Source organism: Nannospalax galili, unplaced genomic scaffold, assembly GCF_000622305.1.
Source record: "Nannospalax galili isolate Female #2095 unplaced genomic scaffold, S.galili_v1.0 scaffold1569, whole genome shotgun sequence".
In the NCBI taxonomy this organism is placed as follows: Eukaryota; Metazoa; Chordata; class Mammalia; order Rodentia; family Spalacidae; genus Nannospalax; species Nannospalax galili.
In genome coordinates this window covers 897,554-916,855 of record NW_008360051.1, presented here as the reverse complement: position 1 = coordinate 916,855, position 19,302 = coordinate 897,554, and the positions used below count along the sequence as shown (strand labels likewise).

General features: G+C 42.2%; 2 protein-coding genes across 18 annotated transcripts in view; both read right to left on the bottom strand.

Moving 5' to 3' along the window:
* Positions 1 to 3,174: 3,174 nt before the first annotated feature.
* Positions 3,175 to 19,302, bottom strand: part of Cacnb2 (calcium voltage-gated channel auxiliary subunit beta 2) — a 433,641-nt gene continuing 417,513 nt past the window's right edge. For 10 of the 17 annotated variants that reach the window (XM_029559167.1, XM_017795855.2, XM_017795854.2 and 7 more), the window contains 5 exons: positions 12,139 to 12,248; positions 11,399 to 11,550; positions 9,010 to 9,105; positions 7,223 to 7,408; positions 3,175 to 6,371 (listed from right to left, as the gene is read on the bottom strand). In XM_029559167.1, the coding sequence (XP_029415027.1) occupies positions 5,877 to 6,371; positions 7,223 to 7,408; positions 9,010 to 9,105; positions 11,399 to 11,550; positions 12,139 to 12,248 (1,039 nt within the window). In that variant the 3' untranslated portion in view covers positions 3,175 to 5,876. Of the gene's footprint in view, positions 6,372 to 7,222; positions 7,412 to 9,009; positions 9,106 to 11,398; positions 11,551 to 12,138; positions 12,249 to 19,302 lie in introns of all 17 variants that reach the window. The other 7 variants (XM_008824116.3, XM_029559166.1, XM_008824113.3 and 4 more) reach the window with 1 other exon arrangement.
* Positions 17,283 to 18,884, bottom strand: LOC103726513 (voltage-dependent L-type calcium channel subunit beta-3). Its single transcript, XM_008824112.3, has 3 exons — positions 18,695 to 18,884; positions 18,185 to 18,243; positions 17,283 to 17,379 (listed from the first exon to the last, which is right to left on the bottom strand). The coding sequence occupies exons 1-3, from the start codon at positions 18,794 to 18,796 to the stop codon at positions 17,298 to 17,300; spliced, it is 243 nt and encodes an 80-aa protein (XP_008822334.1). The 5' UTR covers positions 18,797 to 18,884; the 3' UTR covers positions 17,283 to 17,297.

Below are 19,302 nucleotides of genomic sequence, written 5' to 3'. Positions count from 1 at the left end.
GTAAGGAAAGGGGAGTTGGGTTAAGGCATCATAGCTGAAGTGTGCTAGACGTCATGCAGTGTCCTTGTAGTTGATGAGCATGTGGGTTGATACGTATTCTTTCATCAGGTGGTCATATATTACAACTCCCACACTCCCCAGAACATAGCATGTACATCCCACAGAAGTAAAAGTATTAACTCTTACTTCTGGAAGATGTCACACACTCAACTCCCTTTGTCTTTTAACTTTTTTTTTTTTACCAGGCCAACTTACAGTTTTAGGATATTCAGCCATTTTTACTCATTTTCCCATCAGGAACCACGGATTGGAGGAGAAGGAATGGTAGGAGCTGGCCTCTCGCCAGAGCAGCTGAAACAGCTGCAGCGGTTTGACCCATCTGCTGTGCTGTTACAGGACATGGACACCGAGTCTCTCAGAGACTCCAGAAGAGAAGACATGATTCTGCTGGCAAATAAGGATTGTATAGGTTTCTTTATTGCAAAATTTCTAAAATGTAAAAGCACAGGAGAGAAAGCTTCTCAGAAATGAAAATTCCAAAAATTTTCTGGTTTGTGGTGGTTTTTTTTTTCTTAAACCAAGTGTTGTCAGGCCAGCCTAGTGACAGCATGGTTGCTAAGGAAATAGGAAAATGCTTACAGTTTCCCTGGGATCAGACAAGAAGAAATGCATGTGTGCCCCTGGGGAGGGGGCAGTGCTGTGAAATTATAGCTTGGTTTATAAATGATTTGTTTTCTTAATGAATTTACTGAGTATAAAGAAAATGAGTTCTACTGGTCATGGTGGTACATGCCTTTAGTCACTTGAGTCACAACACTCAAGAGGCAGAGGCAGCAGATCTCTGTGAGATAGAGGCCAGGCTGGTCCCTATAGCAAGTTCCAAGCCAGCTGGGGCTACAGGGAGACCCTGTCTCAAAAACCAGTTCCTTGGATCTGTCTGGAACATATTTACTGTTGAAATCTATGTTTTAATGTGTGACTACTAGTCTTTCTAATGTGAAAAAAGAGTGAGTCTAAAAATGGCAGGATAAAATTGACATTTAATATGGCTATGAATATCCCCAAGTTGGTAAGTTACTTCAGAATTCAGGGCATGGGTGGTAGGTATAACATTGTGCACCGGTAGCTAAGGTAAGTAGGCTTGTTACCTGACCTCCTGCCCCCAACCCCACTTACTAATTCTAAATTGAGCCGCTTTTAATTTTTTAAGAAATATTATCACTGTGTGTGTATGATCTGTGTGACAGGGGGCTGTTCATGCCACAGCCTACATATGGAGGTCAGAGGACAATTTTCAGCAGTCAGTTCTCTGTCCACTTTGGGTTCTGAAGCTCAGACTCAGGTCATCAGACTTGAGTGGCAAGTGCTTCTATCTGCTGAGCTGCTAGAAACATGCTGGGTGAGGAGGAGAATGGGGGTGCTGGCACCAAGAACCCGCCCAGCACCTCCTGGGCCAGGGATTTCCCTGCTGAGCACAGTTTCACAGAACAACAGCTTCAGACAGCTCTGTCTTACCAAGTCAAAAAAAAAAAAAAAAAAAAAGAATTTTTTTTCCTGGTTTTTATGAGGTCTGCCTGTAGCCCCAGCTGGCCTTACTATGTAGACCAGGCTGGCCTTGATCTCATAGAGATCCGCCTGCCTCTGCTTCCCGAGTGCTGGTATTAAAGCACCTGGCAGGGGTACGTCTGATCTGAATGTGGACAAAAAAATATCATCATCCAGAGTGCAGAAGTGACCAAGCATCCTGCTGTGGCAGACTAGGTAGGTGTCTGCCTTTTCAAAGACTTAACCCTAAATTTCAGGCTTGCTACATTCCAGCTGCTTTTTAGATAAGCTCTAGTAAGATTTCCAGTACCCAGCCACAGTTTAGGCGGCTTTGTGTGTGTTAAGTACACCCAACTGTTTTATTACCTTTCATTCACATCTCCCCAATTAGGAACAATTGCCCCATAGTTTTTCTTTGTTTTTTTGGCAAGATTTTCTTTAGGAATGTCTCACAGCTGCTTGCTGTACCCAGTGAATGAAGCTTCTCTTGGATCAGGTAAAACCTCAGAGTGGCCTCTTCCCTAACACCCCTGAGCTCTCAGTGCGGGATCCACTGCTCTCCTGGCTCTCAACCCATTGTTACAACAGTTTATACTGTGCATTACCCAGGGCTACACTTGGGAAATAGACCAGGATATAGACATCCCAACTTTTTTTTTCTGTCCCTGACTCAGAGCAAATAGTCAATAGATGTTTGTTGGGTGTGAAGACTTCTGTCAGGCTTCCTAAGACTCAGCACAGAAGCCAGCCTGTGTCCAGATGTTTGTTGGGTATGAAGTCTTCTGTCAGGCTTCCTAAGACTCAGCACAGAAGCCAGCCTGTGTCCAGATGTTTGTTGGGTGTGAAGACTTCTGTCAGGCTTCCTAAGACTCAGCACAGAAGCCAGCCTGTGTCCAGATGTCATTTGACGAAAGGGAAGCAGTGCTCACTCGTGGGACTTCTGTTTCTGGGGCTCAGCATCCCTCCTCTAGTTTTAAATGTACTTTTGAGCAACTCCACAATCTCTATTTTCTGTTACTCTCTGCACATCTTTATGTGCTAAGCTGGAGTGCAAATGGGAGAGAAGCAGCCTGATAGGAAGCTTGCATGTGGGGACTCTGAACAGTGTCAGCAAATATCAGAGCACAAGCAGGGCCAGCAGAACAGAGGGAAACTCTTAGTTTTAACATACACATTTCTACAAAAATAGAATTCAGTGGTAAGTAGATTTTAATTAAAAACCCTGTGTTCGATTTTAGTTTATATAACAAGGTAAAGTACAGTTAAAGTGTCTTGGCAGAAATGACCTGGACTCATCAGCATGGCACTATGACCAGAGTTTCAAAGACAAGTACGGTGACTCACCGAGCAAGTGTGGCTGTTTTTCAAAGACCGCACTTCAAACAGGAGTTGAAAGTTATTGTACATATTGAATCAAGGTGGCAAGACCTTCCTCTGTGTAGTCACATCTTAATAATCTTTTACCTACCTTGAGTTTTTTCTCCTTTAATCAGACAGAGAGCTTACTAAAAGAACAGCAGGTGATCGGCATTGGGCCTAAGGAAGATACTCCATGTGGTGACTGTTGGGTCTGTAACATATTCTCAACTACAAAAATCATTCCTAAAATGGCAATTAATACCACTAGCGAACAGTGCAGAAGCCAGCTCTTTATTTCTTTCAATGAATGACTTTAAACCAGGTTGGATAAACAGTTCAGTGTAGCTGACAGTGAATGTATAACAGGAACGCAGAGCAGACCACGTTAAAATGTGGCATTGTCCCAAAGGACAGTGTGCCTAAGACATCCTACATTAGCAGCACCTTTTTTGTAACAGTAACTTAAATGAGCAGTAAAGGAAGCACAGGAAAGACCGAAATGACTGACAAGGAAATTAACACTATTGAGTACATTTCCAGCATTTCCTAGGTTGACTACAGGAAAAAAGTCACAATTCTACCACTGAGTAGGTTAGGATTAAGCATTTGCTGTGTGAAAAAGACTGATCTTACATTCCACAAGTCAGTAAATATCCCACCAATCTTGGGGTTATTTCTTCATTTATCGATTGACTACACACTGTTGACACAGGTACCCACTTAAAGCTTTCACACTCAGATGCCTTTACATCAGATTATTCTGCAGAGTTGAGGAATACTTTGATTTGCACTAATATATTTCACAGTAAAGTGATGACCTAAGATGGGGGGCAAAATTGAGCTGATGGAAGGCATTAGAACTGTCCTTTGAAAGGGGCTAGTGATAACTGCAAGTATTTCTGCCATTTATCTCTCAAGACTAAGTATCTCAGAGTTAATGACTGGGATGAAATGACATTTAGGAAAGGATTAGGGTAGTGTACACTATCTTTCTGTGAAGAAAATTTAACAAATATTTTATGAAAACAATTTGGTTTCACAATGATGTGAGAAATTTGGGTCAGAAATTCATACAATTGCATATTCTGTAAATCAATTCTACATATAGTGTAGAGCTAACTGATTCTAAGAGGAATTTTTCATAAAATAACGAAATGCATTAGTTTTCTTCGGTATAGGGTAAATACTTAAATGTAAAATTGGAAGAACCTGGAATAACCAGGAATCAAAGCAATACACAGATTTTTATAGAACTTATTTCGGTGACCTTCAGATCTGCTTAGGCAATTTCAGATAGGCATTTTCCTGGGAAAAACTTCAAATGCTAGGGACTTGTATAAGTCTTACCTAGCAGTCAGCACTGGATACTTGGGAGACATAGAGCCTTAGTGTAATAGCATCGTGGCTTCGTACAGTGGGAAACTGAGGCCTGGAGAGAGTGTCTTTTAGGCAACCCTTCAGATGTCTCACATAGGAAAATGTCTTTAATGTTTTTTCACGTCAAGTCATCCCATTTTGCCCTGGTATCTTCTGAAGAGCAGAAATTTTGTTTCTAAGAAGCACTTGTGAGTTCTGACAGTGAAACTGCTGAGATGGCAGAGGAGGAAGGGTGGGTAACTGGGAGGTCAACACGAGCGATCGGTGGGCTTAGAAAATGAACTGGGAGAAGTTACAAAAATTTATTTTCCTATGAAATAGTTCCACAAGCTGTGTAAACGTTTCTTACTAAAACAAATACTCTAACACACAAAGATTGTACATTTCCAGTGAAACACTCACAGTACAAGATGCCTGTGTTTTCACTCTCGAGGAGCCAACACAAGGAGCCAGCAGATGAATGCTTTCCTAGTTACCTTTGGCAGCAAGCTTCCTCACATTCCCTGGCTGCTCAATGGGTTATTAAAGCAACACACAGCACAATTAAATACAAAGCCCGGGGTGGCGGGGGCAGAAATCTCAGCATCAGCCTCTAGTTTCTGCATTCGTCCTCAGCATCGCGCTTCACTTCCATCACTCACACACTTACAGACACACACGCATGCGCACACGGCAGGTTCGGCTTCGATAGTCCAGTGCAGTGACTATAACAGACACTAGCTGCAAAGAACGTGTTTGTCACCATCAGTGTGGACTTTATGGAGTAGAACAATCTCTGGAGTTTGGTTATATTTCCATAATTTATGGTTAAAATTATAAACTTACAAGGATGGCATAACATTCAGAAATCAAACCTCAAGTCAAGCAGTCACACATATTTACAGTATGTACAGGCTCTCTATAGAATGAGGATAGGTGTCTAGACAATGTTAGTACAAAGTTCCTGAATGTGGGCATTTCTAGTCCCTGTGATTCGTAAAGCAGATCTGCTGACTTGGCATTAAGACCCTAAAATAGTGTGATCAAACATACATACATATATATATGTATATATATGTATATATAAGGTGTTTGCAGAAATAACATTTACAAACTATCTATACAGTACACAGTACTAGTACATAGAAAATAGATTCTAACTTTATGATCCCCTTTGTGTAAGGCAAGACTGAATCTGTCCCCAAATTTAGTCAGCCAGAGGTACAAGCAAGAAACTGTGGTCCATGAATGAATGAATATGTCAGTCAGGTGTCTGGGCATTAAAAATGTGGAGGAAAAAGAAATCCCACTTGTTATCTGTGCTGCGTCTGGCTTGCTGGACACATTAACTACATTTCTTAAGCCACTTTGTTCAGGTGGCAGCTACCCCAGATGGTTCTCGAAGAGTCCAGTACGAAGACAGGACTGCAGCCGTACCAGGCCAGTTTCTCTAGCACTTACGAAAGAATGCGTATTAATACTCTATTCCGTGCTATCACCATCCAAGCAACAGCAAGCCAGAAATACAAGAAAGGTTACTCTGACTGCAATGCAGACCCAAAAGATTTTTGCTCAAGGGTGATGTAATGCAGGACCTGGGACAGGGACACTCGGGGTCACTGGCGGATATAAACGTCCCTATTCCACTCCCCAGCCTCGCTCCTTTTTTTGGATAGTGCTTCTCCATCCTTGTCACAGTAGCGATCCTTGGATTTGTGCCGACTCCGTTGTTTATTGCACTCATTGTGATCCTGCTCTCGATCCATGTCCCTTGAGCGGTGACGAGGTTCCCTGTGTCTGTGGTCACTGCTGCCATGGGTCTCATCTCTGTGGTTGTGGTCACGGTGTGGGGCATAGTGGTCCACATGTTCATGGGAATAATCCTCTTTTGGCTCCACATAGGCAGAGTCTCGGCTTTCTTGGGTTTCAGAGTCAAATGTCTCTTGCCTGGAGAGGCCTCGACTCGTCCCACTGCGGTGGTTATGGTGTGTGGCTGAGGAGGATGAACGGTGTTGGGATTTCTTGACTGGTTCTAGACAAGGCTGTTCTTCAGCTTGGGAAGTAGACCGGGCAGGAGCAGAACGATCAGTTCTCTGTTCAGCTTGGGAACCCTGGAGCAAAGGCACACACATTGGGCATCAACTAAGGTCAGAAGGAGCTAAGGTGTAAGGGCAGCACCGTGCAGGTACACTCCTTGCAAGTATTAAATGCTGAAATGAAGCTCAGCCCAGCTCAGGTACTCCTCCCTCTGAAACATGCTGGCCCGGATTAAAGTGAACCTGTGTGCATCTGGCAGTTCATTCGAGGAGGGAAGATGTTCTTCGTCGGGTATATGGTCTTGTTAGTCAAGCACAAACATGGGCGTCTGATATTACACTTTTAACTGTGACTGCTTGAGTAGATTAAAACTAATTAGCACAATCAAGATACAAAATCCCAAAATGCTTAAATGATATTTATATGAGACACACTGTTCTAGGGCCATCACAGATCTTTTGAGACACAGTGTCCGCAAGTTACCCAGGTTGGCCTCAAACTTTTCATCCTCTTGCCTCAGCCTCTCAAATAGCTGGGATTATAGGCATGTGGCACTATACTGGGCTAAGTGCTGACTCTTCTGAGTCAAGTAATTATAACAGTCTCGAGATAGCTCACCATCATGGCTTCTGAGCCAAGAGCAGTCAAAGGACTTGCTGAGGTTGTACACACAGCAAGAGGCAGAGCCAGGGTTTTGGAGTCCCAAGAAGTCTCCCATCTTTGTGACTGTGCAGTGAATGAAATCTGTAGTATACTATTTATAGTGTTTTGCTTATAGGCACATCACTCAAACTCGGTTAGGCGACTTACGAGTTTCTCTTATTTGGTGAGCAAGTATGCTGTTACCTAGCGAGGCCCAGTCCCACGGGCATCTCTGTCAGCAGTCTAGATTCTCTATGAAGACCATAAAAGGAAGCCCTCTTACCTGTGAATTAGAGGCTAAGGTGGGGCTAATAGGCAGAGTTGAAGTGGCTAAAGTTCGGCTAAGGAGAGGGTTGGGGAGGCTGCTGCTGGGAGGGTGGGTGGCCTTCCAGTAAGCCTCCAGGTAGTCCGCAAGGTGCTCACAAGCATCCTCAAGCTGGTTCTCATCCAAGATCACATCAAATGACTCCTGCTGAAACAAGCATTTCAGATAGTACACTTTCCAACAACCCTAAGTTCCCCTTTCTCCTCCCCAAATCCATATGCAGAGGAGACCCTACTTCTCTCCATCCCTAGGCATTTGTTCTTGCTACGTGCCCTGTTTTCCTTTCTCTGTTGGCTCTCTTAGCTTGTGTGTCCACTTCAAGTTCTTAATTAGAACACTGAATGCTTAATTAATGGCCCAGAAGTGACAGGTGCTGGTACGGTTGGTAAGAGATGGCAGGACAGGGCAGTTGTTTATCAGTAGTGAAAAACAGATCAATACCACAGTAGAAACACATGTGCAAAAGCTTGATGCCTGTTCTTGCCCTAGTGATTGCAGAGCATTTTTAGAAGTTAATGGGGTCATGGTATTTGGCAGAAGTAGCTAAAACCATTGTCATTTTGACATGATCCAACCTTGGCAGTTCATGGGGTGAAGGGGTGCTTCATTTTTAAAATGTTGATCAAGAAATCCAACATATTTTTGGGCCAAGCATGGTGGTACACACCTCTTATCCCAGCACTTGGGAGGCAGAAGCAGGTGGATCTTTGTGAGAGGCCAAGCTGGTGTACACAGCAAGGACCAGGCCAGATGTGGCTACAGGGACATGCTGTCTCAAAAAAAAATTTTTTTTTAACATACTTTAAAGCAATCAAACTCCAAATTCATATAACTTCTATAACAGCCTCTGAAATAGCTGTACTTGATGGGACCTATAGTCTCAAGGTATATGTAAAGCATGTATTCATAGTAGGGATGTGCTTCTGAAGTAAAGATCTGGGTAATAACTTTTAAAATGTAGTTTTCATGGGTGTGGCGGCACATGCCTTTAATCCCAGCTGGAGCAGGTTGGTCTCTCGGTTTGAGGCTAGCCTGGTGTGCATATCTAGTTCTAGGCCAGCCAGGGCCTAGAACCCTATCTCAAAAGCAGTACAAAAATAAGTTGGGGGCTGAGGAGATGGCCAAGTGGGTAAAAGTGTGCTCTGTGCAGCAAAGACCTGAGTTTGAACTCTCAGCACCCATGGAAAAGCCAGATGCATAGCACGAGCCTCCATATTGCTGGAGGTCCTGTGGGCACACGGGACACAGAGATGGGAGAATCCCTGGAAGCTCACAGGCCAGCTAGCCTGGTGTGCTCAGCGGCTGACTACCTGAGACCTGTCTTAAGGTGAGTACTAACACCAGTGTTGTCGTCTGATCGCCACATGGCTCATACGTTCATGCCTGCATTCACAGAAACATTTAGCTTTACATGCTTACAAGGTAATTTCTCAGACAATTGTTAAGAGACTACTTGTTCCCTATGGTTAAAAGTGAGTAAGACCCCCCACTCCAAAGAGATCCATCTTCCAAGCCACAATCTTGTGTTGGATACGGTGGGGCAAGCACAGGGTCCACAAGTCGTTTTGAAAGCGTGTGATTGTTACTTGGTCTACACATGGTCATATAAGCTAGTGGCATAAGTTGCTTCTTTGGACCGAATACCACTTGAAGTGAGAAGTCTCTTCCTTTAGGTATGTAACTGTGGTTTCTTAAAATGCCACGTCTGATCCCTGCAGCTGAATCCCACTGAATGGAGAACTTACCGGAGGACACTGAGCCAGTTTATCAGCTGCTACCATCTGGACATTGAGGTGTTTAGCTTGAGATTTCCCTCGAGATTTTATTAATCTTTGTAAAACCTGAGAAAGGTAAGAGTGCTTTAATAGGAATATCTGCACACAGGTAAGCTACAAGGCGCATCACTGACTGCTTTACAGGGCCCTCCACCCAGATAAACAGCACATGTCATTGAGATATAAAATACAACAGAAGATTATCCACAAAATTAACATGCTCACATAAATCTCTGGCAAGCCTTAAGCACTAGTATAAAGCGTATTCTGAGTCTTTTTTTTTTTTCCTAGCTTAACAGTTCCCAATTCTTTCTGCTTTGTGACCTATTTAAGTTTTAAAACACATGAATCCCAAAGGGCCACTACTAATTCACTTAAAAATAATAAATGAGCCAGGCGTGGTGCTGCATGCCTTTAATCCCAGCACTCAGGGGGCAGAGGCAGGTGGATCTCTGTGAGTTCAAGGCCAGCCTGCCTGGTCTACATAGTGAGTTCCAGGACAGCTGGCGCTACAGGGAGACCCTGTCTCAAAAAGACAAAATAATAATAATAAAATTATATACATGTTAATGAGTCACATTTTATAAATCTCTACTATGTTGTTTTCATAGAGGAAAATTGTATGTTTTGTTGAAATATGCAAAGAAGGCCTGTTACATAATTAGCATATATAGTTAAGAAAGGGGATACACTAGTTGTCCCTCTTCAGGTAGTTGTGACAGCCTTTTTGATACCACACTAACATTCAGCAAGATAGGAGAGTAAGAAAAGTCCGTGTTGAAATTGAATGGATCTTTACATGCATTATGTATAATGTCGTTCACTAAATTCTTCACATCTTCCATATGTTTACATATTTCATTTTATAGTGTTCAAATATGCTAGTTAGTAATATTATTATTGGCAACAAGCAATTCTCTTTGAAGTGTCTGGCTCATTTTTCTTAAAAAGAGATCTGATAAATACTCGTCTGGCTATGTGTAGGCAATCAGTAGTTCTTTGATATAGAAATGGTATACTGGGGGCTGGAGAGATGGCTCAGCAGTTAAGGACACTGGCTGTTCTTGCAGAAGACTGCAGTTCGAATCCCAGCACCCACGTGGCAGCTAACAACTGTCTGTAACTTCAGTCCCAGGTGATCCAACAGCCTCTTCTGATCTCCATGGGCATTGCATGACACGGGTGCACTTACCTACATGCATACACATAAAATAAAAATAATAAATTTTAAAAAGTTAAAAAAAAAAAAGAAATGGTATACTGAGAACACCAGCTGGTTCAGCTCACGGCTCAGTCAGACCAGTGCTTGGCTTGAGACAGCTTACTTTAGCGCACTAACTGGGCTTTAAGAATACTTTTTTTTTGTATCATCTTTTAAAAAATTATTTAATAACCACATAATTAGTAGAAGCATTCCATTACAACAGCATTGACGTATTCAATAACAATTTTCAGAGCAAAGATGCATCTCTTTCAAAATTGGCTGTAAATTTTTAGGTTTACAGTTGAATTATTACAGTTATACAATATTGTACTCAGTATAAACCCTATAAGACATAAAATTGAATGCAGTTATAAAAAGATTTTCATTTTAAAATATTTTTATTTCATTACACAAAATGTTGAAAAGGATTGCACTTTTTAAAGAGTTTTTTTTTGTTGTTTTTTTTACTACAGAATCATAGCATTTTTAGGCGAAGTGGCTCTTGAGCTGTTTGACTGTAGGGATGACAGCACTCACTGCTCCACTCTGTGGTCATGCCCAGATGCCAACAGTGTTACCACCTTGGATGCAAATGTCAAAAGTGATAAAAGCAAGTATCTTGTATCATAGACACTTTTTTTTTTTTTTTTGGTCTTTTTGAGACAGGGTCTCCCTGTAGCCCCAGCTGTCCTGCCTCCCGAGTGCTGGGATTAAAGGCGTGTGCCAACACACCTGGCAATTTTTAGCTATAACATTAACTATGCTTTGCTCATATTGATCCTAAAAACTACTTGACTATGAGGCTGGAGATGGCTCAGTGGTTAAGAGCACTGGCTGCTCTTCTAGAGGACCCGGATTCAGTTCTTAGCACCCACACGATGGCTAACAACTGCCCGTAACTCCAGTTCCAGGGGATCCAACACCGTCTTTTGGCCTCCATGGGCACTGCATGCTTGGGTGCACTTACATGTATGGAGGTAAAACACCCATACACATAAAATAAAAAGAAATAACATTTAAAAATTATTTGACTAATTGATGTTTTTTCAAACTCCCTGCATCCATGATAAAGGCATATCCTATGATGCCTGGAAATCAGAACATTAAACACATTACATGTCCAAATACAGAGCAAACAGTGCTCACCCTGCTCACCTTAGGAGAAGAGATCTTTACATACACTATAATAGGGGCCAAAGAGGTCTTACTGAGTTGAGCTGGATGATTAATTGTATCAGCATCAAGGACGACCAACTGCAGTGTTCTTGCAAGTTCAAAAATCCTTTCGATTTCGCTCTGAACTTCCGCTGTAACAGGTTAAACAGAGTTTGTTTATTTAAAGGACATACTTTTAGACTCTGTTAAGGTGGAGTATCGTACACTGTTTCTTCAGTAGGAATGACAGCAGGTCTGTCACTATTTTAATGGTTACAGTCAACATAACTGGTGAATCCTTTGGAAAGGGCTATTTCTTCACACTTTACTATGTGCTGATGTGCAATTTCCAGTTTCCTCCCCATAAACATCAACCAAAATTCCTACACTGCTTTTACAAGTAAATGAATATTGATGAGCCCCAGGGAAGGACAGGAACTGATTCCATCCATTATTAGTCTCAGCATGCAAATCACACTGTTTTGCATATGATTTCATCATGGATGTAGTATTCAGTGCACAAACACACAAACCACAACAAATCATCAATGCTGACAGCATGGAGAATGCTTTAACTTGAAGCTACTGTAATAATCCCTCCACACTATGAAATCATGACAGACTTCTGACGTTTGATTTTTCTGTATGGTTCCTGGGGTTGTCCTCTGGGTAGGTCTGCTCATTGTTATTAGGTGAGGAATGTTTAAATAACGTAAGCTCATCAGTATTTACAGACTTACCTAAGCTTGACCTTGTGTTTGATCTTTCTATTATTGCATGCTTACTGGGGTTGTTTAATACCGAGCGCTTGGCAAGGGAGATGTCAGCAGTGACCCTTGTGATGGATATCCTGTTGGAGAAAAAATAACAGTAAACCCTGAGATTTTAATCGAACAAGGGCATAGAAAGACTGAGATTTAAATATGCACATACACATAGGCATAGGTGTATATATGCCAATGTTCATGTGGATATATATATGTATATACATACCTATATACATACACATATATTTCAAACTAGACATGTTAGGTCATGTAGTTTATTATTATGCACTCGCCTTGCCTAGCATTGGTTGCTTACCAAGTCTGATTAAATTGTCCCCCAAACTTGAAAAAATGGTTATTGTACATTTAATGATGAAAAAATAAGCTACAAGCAGGCTTATCTAAAACTTTATGTTGATAATAAACAAAAATACTCTTTTAAAATAATTTGAACTCAGACTCGTGAGCCTGTATTCGTATCCCTGTACCCTCATACGGCGTGTGTCAGGCATGAGGAATAAGAAGCGGGCAAACCAGCCTTCCCACAGAAAACAGTCTAGGGACAGATGAAGAAGGACAAACCCAAATGGTGACGGAGTACGTTAACTGTGATGTTAATGGGCTACTGTGGCAGTGGTCATGAATTGAGAGGGTTTCATATGGGGAAGAAATGAAAGCAGTTAGATATGAAAGATGAAAATAGTAAACAGCTTATACTAGGGAAAGCTGAATTTTCAGGGAATATCCAAACAGACAGTAGAAAAGGCTGTGAAAGAAAATTAAAGGCTTAGAATACCTCTTAGAAAGTGAAGTTTAGACTAAAAACAAGAGGCTTAGCTTAAAAGTCTGTTGTAAAGTCAGAGTCCTCCACACATCAAGCGGCCAGGTGAGAGTTCTCTTTCTATAAGACCACAGACATATTATCTATAGGCAGTAAAACAGAAGGCCCTCCTCTAGGGGACAGCAGGCAGAGAAAGGACTGGGAATATTCGAGTAAATAAAAAAAGCAGTGTTTTGGATGCTGAGCCTCATCCTTCATCACCATCTTAGTATTCTGGAAACTTAGCCTATATTTAGTCACTCTGGGTGTCAGATAGGAAGGTCCTTCTCTGAAGAAACCACAAAATGCTGAAGAGTAAACGATAACATATATCAGAGTTTCCTATGCAAAATACCTAGCAAGAATGTCTTACAGGGAAACATGAGATCAAAAGTTCCACCAATGAGTACAGGCCTTCCAGTTCGTTACTGTACGCCCCTTTCCCCTTTTCGTAAACACAGAGTAGTTCACTAGAGTGTTCAGAAATGACCTCTCAGTTAAGGTGGCGTGTATCAGACAAGGAAGGGAGGACAGGAGTCATGTGGATGTCGTGGGAAGGTGGCTCCAGGCAAAGGGAAGAGCAGGGTGCCTAAGTATTTTAGCATTACAGTGAGTAGGGCCCAAGCAATGCTGACGACCAGAAGTCTAGTTAGGAGCCTCCACTGAGCTCTTGTCACTCACTGGGGAGGCAGCTGCCCTGGGATAGAGCCATCTTGGGGATACAGCACTGACAGCTTCCATTGACCTGCTGTGGTTAGCTTGATGGCTATACAACTCTCATTACTTGGGTTCTGCGGGCAAATCATTAAAGATCTAAGGGCAAGCCAGGCGCACGCCTGTAGTCCCAGCACTTGGGAAGCAGAATCAGGCGATCTCCTTTATTTCAAGGCCAGCCTGGTCTACATAGTGAGTTCCAGGACAGCTGGGGGAGGGGGGGCTACAGAGAGACCCTGCTTCAAAAAGACAAAACAAACAAACAAACAAACAAAAAACTAAGGGCAAAATTCCTGGGGATGATTAAGTTTATAATAGTAGTTCCTCAACCCTCACAGTTCATCTAAACCACCATATAAGCTTTTAATGATACAGATGCCCATATTATGCCCTACTGATTTGTTCCTAGTCAAGCTAGGATACAGACTCCTGTGCAGTTTGTTCTTTTCTTGTTTTGTTGTTTTGTCATGTGATCTCTCTGTAAACTAAGCTGTCATCAAACTTGAGATCTTCTTACCACAGCTTGAGTGCTGGAATTACAGCTGTTTGCTACCAGGTCTGGCGTTTGCCACCAGGTCTAGCTCTCCCCCCAGGTATGCTTCAGGTAATTGTGCAACCAAGGTAGGAAACCAATAGTTTTGCATTTTCTCACATCTTAGTAGGAAACCAATAGTTTTGAAATAATTTTCTCACATCTACGTAAGTTCCTTACACCAGAAAATAAACTAATGTAATGTTTCCCAGGATTATTGATTTCTAATAAGGCTCCCTCATAGAACATTCTGGCAATAGTGTACAATGTCCCTGAAGCAACTCCAAACATTTCAGTGCTGACAGCTAACATCTGAAAGTCACTGGGGAAGAAAGCCGACTGAACCCAGGTGGTGGCTTTCCTTCCTCGCCGATTCCTTGTTAACTCGCCCATTATGGTCCTCAAGGCTATGAAGATTGCTTTGAGAACATGACACAGTTGGTTACAATAGATCCAGTTTTACCAGGGCTGCTCCTCCACACAACAGAATGAAGAGGATGGCTTACCAGCTCTGCTTTGACCTGCCATACTTAGACTACTTCAAACCCAGTGATTCTGACTGCTGCAGAGTTCCCACAGCTGACTTGACCTGGGAGGACTTCAGAGCAAAATCCCTGATTGCTTAGAACCTGTGGCTTTGTCGCTGGCTTCTGTCATACTTTCTCCCCACAGGCTTCCCATTTTTTAAAATAAAATGTAGTCAGTAGATTTCTTTGAGGAGTTACTCAGTTCTCTTTTAGACTGTCTGGTATTCACACATTCTGTCTTGCTTTGCCAACAGCATAAACATTTAATGAGACAGTTACTCTGGATATGTGGCCAGGGGTAAAGGTTAAACTTTTACATCTTTTGAAATTCTACTTTATGGGCTCTTACTTTCTTTGGGAACCTTTAATTTGTAGTCACAGGCCTAGAATGTTGAACTGCAACTCCCTACTCAAGGTGGATTGAGGCTGGCCCATCAATGATCTACATGGAGATTACTTTGGTCTGAAAACTGTAGATTGACCCAACATTCAGATATTTTATTTGCTTCCTAAATGAAATCAGATTGGATGGCTGATACCATAACTCATGGATCTGAGATACTTGTGCAGGAATCTCATCTGGATTCAGAAGGTTCTCAGGGTTGGACAGAAGTACTAAGCCAGGAAGTTCACCCTGTCTGCCTGTCTCCATTTAGAAGAGGACAGTGGGCTCATTCACTCATTGCAGCAGAAGTTGGGGGTTATGCAGACAGTTCCAGATTGTGATAAATGACAAAGCCAGGAACAAAGAAAAGTTAAGTTGGGCAAGTTCAAAGCATGTCTTTTATATTTGGAAAGTACCTAATAATCTTTAGCCAAAGGCTATATTTCCTGGTATAAACTAAAAAAAATTATAAAGTTATGAAACAAAATAATCTAATTAGGAACATTGGTTAGGTAGATCTTTAATATAAAGTCTTTTGTATCTTGAAACATACCTTCTCTTTCCCTCTTTCTAATCCTTTCAGTCTTTTGCTGGATCACTTTACATATTAGTTTTGCTGTGAAAGTTTCCTTCCCTACCTGTGTCAGAAGTCAATATAAGTCAGAAATGATTGCATGAATTAGGGATAGGTATGGTCTGTAAAACACTATATTAGAAATCTGAAAGAACACTGAGACTTACAGATGCTATCAACTTATATTCTTAGCACAGAGAAAGAACAGTGTGGTGAGTGAACAGATTTGTCGTGTTGGAAATACAGACATTTACACTAGCCCTGGCTTCCCAGCTCCCTATAATCTAGGCTTAGTCGAAATCTTCAGGTTTTACATTCTGGAGTCCTATCATGTCTTTGACATGTTAGGAGTAGGCCTCGTGTTTGTGGTGCTACCCATGGATTCTTTGATACAAATCTGCCTTTCAAGGGATATACTTGCTTTCTTGCATCTCTATGATGACAGGAGATAGGTTTTATTCAGTTCAGTCTGAATCAGCAGCTCTAAGTCATGTTTGTGTGGTGTACCCTAGACTGGGATCCTGTAGTTCCTGTACAGTGTCCACATGCTGAACTTGGCCTCCCCTGGAGACCCTTCGTCCCATCCTCAGTTTATAACCCACTGGTTCCTATCACTCCCTACACAAAATTGTGCTCTTTTTCATCCACTTCCTCACTTTTCCAGAAGACTTGGACCATTTTGTTGACCTTCACCCTTCATGAAACCAGAGTCCCTATCTTTAAGTTGAGGCGGGAGGGAAAGGATTGAGAAAGCCATTGGCAGGACTTTCTAGATCTGGCTGCTGGCTATTAGCAATAATTCCCAGTAAAGGTTCTTGGAATTTTCTAGTTGGCTGGCCTTCCACAGCATGCTATGTTATACCTTGATGTCTTCATTCACTTTATGCCCATTACTGGTCATGCCCTCCTCTTCCTCCTCCTGATTCAGTTAGTGAGGTCTTAGTGCCAGTTAAAATCCGTTACCAGCTGGGAACATCCCTAAATCCGTGTTTCTGCTCCTCTCTATGCTACCTGCATGGCGTGCATACACACCTGCTGAGATACTCTTTCATTTGTATTCTAGTTTAATAAACCAGGCTTTCCTTGTTTTTTTTTTTTTTTTTTTTTTTTTTTTTTTTTTTTTTTTGTCCTTTTGAGCCAGGATCTCACTATGTAGCCACAGCTGGCCTGGAACTCACAGAGATTCACCTGCCTCTGCCCCCCAAGTTCTGGGATTAAAGGCGTGCACCCGCCCAGCCTAAATAAGTTTCAACTTAAGATTTACATATGAGCTCTTCATAGGTGTAGACAGTGGTTCTAACATGTCTGCATTTCTCTAGCAAAGAATGTTCAGCAGTGACTTGGCCCCAAACTGTTCATTGTTCATACTGACTAGTAGGAGCCCAGATCTCACAAAACATTGAAAAACCGTGCCCTAGTTATTGGAGAATGAAAACAGAAAAGTCGTACAAAAAAGATGACGAAAAAATCAGAGGAAGGAGTGAGCTCACACATGCACACGAATTACCAGGAGAATATGTGAGAGAAAAGTGTTCCTACCAGAGGGACTTGGATCCTGCTGTCTGGAACACTCAAGGAATTCAGTAGCAAGGAAAGTGTAACTCAAGTAGATGTGAACGAACAGGAGAGAACAAGGACAGTGTGTAGAACTCAGTGAGTTTGCTATAAAGAAAAGGAGAAAGGTGAGATGGCTGGAAGGGAGTGTTGGCTCAAGTGTGAGGAGAAATGACTTTATCTTCCATTAAACGGGAAATAAATGTCCATGAAGAGAGGGGAAGGATGGTGAGATGCGTGCCTGGGTAGTTTGAGTAGGACAGAAATGAGGAATGGGACTCTGGGCCCAGGTAGTTGTGAAGTGTTTGCCATTGCTGAAGACACCATGTGAAGGGGAAATGTAGACCGTTCAGGCAAACAGGAAGTGGAGATGAGCGCACGTGTGGGGAGCTACTGGCCTCGACTTCCCCAGACAGAATCTGTCTAAGAGACCTAGCCTGGCTTTGCACTGCCTCAGTCTAGTGCTAGGTTTACAGGCATGTGCCAACACACCCAGCCTGCCTGTTTTCTTAAGACTACAAGCCAGCTTGCCTATTAGGAATGCAAGTTCACTGGGGGGAAAGTTCTTTGAGAAGAGATGGTGAAAAGTCTATGGAGAAAGAAAACAAGGTGGTGGGAAAGCAAGTGGGAGGGCGTACTTATATCTGGGCAATGTTAAGGAGCCAGTGGGTCATGAATAGAGGGTGGACCGGTCAGCAGAGGTGGGGACAAGTTCAGTTTGTAGGTAGGTGCAGGTGTAGGAACTAGAGGGTCCTGGGATGAGGATGTGCCACACAAATATTGATCTGCTTGAACTGAATGAAACTCACTTCCTATCATAGAGACATCAGGAAGTTGTTTCCTCTTGGGCTCACGTAAGCACACCACAGGGTTTAGCCATCCTCAAGACAAAACACACAAAGCCAGTACTTACCGCCCTTCAAATCTGTGTTTTAAAAAATCGAACAGTGCTTTTTGCATCATGTCTGTGACCTGTAATTGAGCAGTAACAAAATAACATATGATAAAAATCTTAGGATAAAGTTGTCACTAACCGTGGTAACCAATTTTACTTCTTTTAATAACACTTAAAAATGTGAGGTTACCATATTTTCTGTTTCTAAGCTCTAACAAAATGACAAAAAGAGAAAATTTCTCTGAACTTCGGTTTCAGTGACATTACAGGTCATCGCAAGGACTTGCAGTCATTCTCCATTTGATACTGTTTCCTGGACATCGAAAGTTGTAGCTGGCAGGACTTGCCAAGGCAACCTCCAGGAAATCAAAACACTAAGCAACATATACTACCATGCACTACAGCCTGGAAACAACAGGTTTGGCTGCTAAGAGCTCAAATTCAAATTCAAGACTCTGAAGTGCAGGCATAGTCATAATGCACTCAGCAGGCAAAGGGCCAAGTGTGCTATACAGGGCAGCTACTCACCTCGTACCCCTTCAGAGAAGGGCCCACTAGGACCACCGGTCGCATGGACGGTACTACATCATAAGGAGGCGTGTGCTCTGTCTGCAGAGAAAGAAGACGCATTCAGGCCTCTCACAGGCAGGGGAACTCAAATATTTTATGCATACATCTTTCCTAAAATCTAATCTATAAGGCACTGGATTTTCAGGTATTTAATTTTTTTTTTTTAAATAATTGCCTCTTTTCTAAATAAGTCCAATGAAAGGCCGGTAGATTTATTCTCCTAAAGGCTTTGAGTTACTGAATGGTCTGTAGTTTCCATGCTGTTGTCGTGAAATGCTATTGCTCTATCAGTTCTGAAAGCAGAACACAAACGTAGTTGGGAGAGCAAGCAGAAGCAAGCCTCGTGTAGAAGAGGCACTTCCAGCTTGACTGGAAATCAGCTTTGCTGTTCAGGTGCATTTGAGTTTTCTGAAGAGTTGAAAGGATCAGAGGTAGACAGTGGTTCTAACATGTCTGCATTTCTCTAGCAAAGAATGTTCAGCAGTGACTTGGCCCCAAACTGTTCATTGTTCATACTGACTAGTAGGAGCCCAGATCTCACAAAACATTGAAAAACCGTGCCCTAG

Excerpts from the sequence above, each read along its gene's own strand:
- LOC103726513 (XM_008824112.3), bottom strand. The coding sequence starts at position 18,796 with ATGCGTCTTCTTTCTCTGCAGACAGAGCACACGCCTCCTTATGATGTA. Across the intron at positions 18,244-18,694 it reads CTTCTCTGAAGGGGTACGAG|GTCACAGACATGATGCAAAA; the intron begins GTGAGTAGCTGC and ends GCTCAATTACAG. Across the intron at positions 17,380-18,184 it reads AAACACAGATTTGAAGGGCG|CAAACTCACTGAGTTCTACA; the intron begins GTAAGTACTGGC and ends TTTTCTTTATAG.